Source organism: Montipora capricornis, chromosome 10, assembly GCF_036669925.1.
Source record: "Montipora capricornis isolate CH-2021 chromosome 10, ASM3666992v2, whole genome shotgun sequence".
In the NCBI taxonomy this organism is placed as follows: Eukaryota; Metazoa; Cnidaria; class Anthozoa; order Scleractinia; family Acroporidae; genus Montipora; species Montipora capricornis.
The window spans coordinates 9,826,814-9,829,246 of record NC_090892.1 but is presented as its reverse complement, the minus strand read 5'-3'; the positions used below and the strand labels follow the sequence as shown (position 1 = coordinate 9,829,246).

The 2,433-nt window shown below is 39.7% G+C and overlaps 1 protein-coding gene across 1 annotated transcript in view; it reads right to left on the bottom strand.

Annotated features, from left to right (window-relative positions):
- Positions 1–2,037: 2,037 nt before the first annotated feature.
- The window catches only part of LOC138020266 (G2/M phase-specific E3 ubiquitin-protein ligase-like), a 909-nt gene continuing 513 nt past the window's right edge, over positions 2,038–2,433 (bottom strand). The window contains exon 1 of the mRNA XM_068867274.1: positions 2,038–2,433. This exon is cut by the window's right edge and continues 513 nt beyond it. Coding sequence (XP_068723375.1) covers positions 2,038–2,433 — 396 coding nt within the window.

The following is a 2,433-nucleotide window of genomic DNA, read 5'->3' as shown; positions in this document are numbered from 1 at the left end:
TGGCATCCCTAGTATTATCGAAACACAACACAATATTATCAAAACACAACACTGTATGATCGAAACACAACACACTGTTATCAAAACACAACACTGTATGATCGAAACACAGCACAGTATCATCCAAACACAACACAATATTATGGAAACACAACCTGACTGTATGATCGAAACACAACACAATGTCATCGAAACACAACACAGTATCATCCAAACACAACACAATGTCACATCAAAACACAAAGCAAATCTGCCAAAACACAACACAATATTTGCGAAACACAACTCCAAATGTTCCCGATTACTCTATGCAGGATGTTACTATACAAAGCATAAACTCATCATTACTCGACTCAGTGGCGGGTTATGCGCCTGGATCACTCCCCGCCATTTTGTTTGTTATCTTCGCATGTGGCGATCTGTCGCGAGAATGGATGTGTTTTTTAAGTGCTTGAACTGCTCAGAAGAGGTCGAGGAAACTTACCACTATTGCTCTAGATGTGGAGCAGCCGTGGACAAAGAGGAGGTTCTCATTCTTGTTATTTTCAGCGTGGGTTTGATTACTCGGTTATATTACTCTTTTTAGAAAAGTACCATGCAACAGAAATGTCTATGCGTACTTTGCACAATAGACTGCTTGAGTACGGATTAAGAAAAAGGAATGCAAACAGTGACGATGCCGAAATTTACCAGGCCATTCAACAAGAATTGGACGGGCCAGGCTGTATAAGGGGTTATCGAGCTATGTAGCACACCCTTCCGCTTCGTTTGGATTACGGAATACAGGCACCAAGAAGAAAGGTCGAAGGGATTTTACAACAAGTTGACCCTGAAGGAACAGCCTTGAGGAAGGCTCATGCACTAAGGAGAAGGTCGTACACTAACCCAGGCCCGAATTTTGCTTGGCACGTTGACGGCTACAATAACTTAAAGCCATAAGGCTTTCCTATTCATGGTGCGGTGGACGGTTTCAATCGTCGAGTCATGTGGTAGAAAATTTGCCCCTCTAAGAATGACCCCTGCCACGTAGCTTCATTGTTTTACGATTGTGTCAAATCAAACAGAGGTTGCCCAAGAGTTCTTCGAGCAGATTGTGGGACTGAAAATGTGACCATGGTGGCCATGCAGTGTTATTTTCGAGGAAATGGTAACGACGACCAAGCTGGATTAAATGCACATAGGTACGGATCGTCCCCAGCAAACCAGCGCATAGAGGCATGGTGGTCATTTTATCGGCATGACAGATCAACGTGTGGATTAATTTTTTTAAAGACTTAGTTGAAACAAACATTGTCGATACTGCTAGTGAATTAAGTATGTCCTGTTTGTGGTTTTAAAGATATCTTGCAGGTTGACTTAGATCATGTAAGGGATCAATGGAACACCCATTACATTCGAAAATCACGTCATGATACAGTCCCTGGTAGGCCTGATGAGCTTTTCTACCTTCCAGAGAACAGTGGGTTTGAAGATTTCAGATGTCCCATTACAGAACAACAACTTGATGATATGACTGTGTACTGTCAAACTGCCGACAAACTGGAGGGAGGCATTAACACTTTTCCAACGTTTAATGCAAGTATCACAATAGGTCATTCTATGACATTTTAAGACAGTGCAATGGTACTATATATGGTAAGGCAGAAGATTGAAATGACTTCCACCAATTTTTCAGATGAAATGTAATGCGTCCTATTCAGTACTTAAGTGCAAACAAGATTGCAAAGTTGGTTGTACACAAAAGTACAACAGATGCTCTACTCTTTCACATTTAGAAATGAGATACAATATAGTAAAGTGACACTTTATTCATATCCAATTACTTCTCTTAACATGAACAGGAATGATATTGCATCCTTACTTTAAAAAAAACTGAGGAAAATGTTCTAAAACGTCATTTCCTATCCCCTAGTATTTATAAAATAATGCAAAGGTGACATTCTTATTCATTTGCATTTACCCTTTCACTTAAACATGAACAAGAACAGTATGAGGACATCATTTCATTTCAAAAGACTGGGGAAGAGTTTTAGAACATTATGCATATCCATATCCCCCGGTATTTGTAAATGCAAAAGTTACATCTTTTTTAAAGTCATCATATGTGCCATGCACCACTGGTAATAACAACTGGCAGGAACATGCATTTGCTTTTGGGAACTTGGATTTTTCACCACATTGCTCAGGTACATGAAGGAAGCCAATGTGCAGTTCTATACCACCTGGGAGAACTTCCCTAACTCCACTGACAAAAAAAAGAATATCTCTAAAAGTCAATTCTACTGTTTTTTCTTCAACATCTTGTAAAAAATCATTCCACCGTGACAACACTAGCCCTTCAAGTTGGCGATCATTTGAACCAGTTTCACTACAATTGACAGAAAAAAGACGGCCAAATAATTCTGCAGTTAGTGTTACTTCAGAATAACAGAA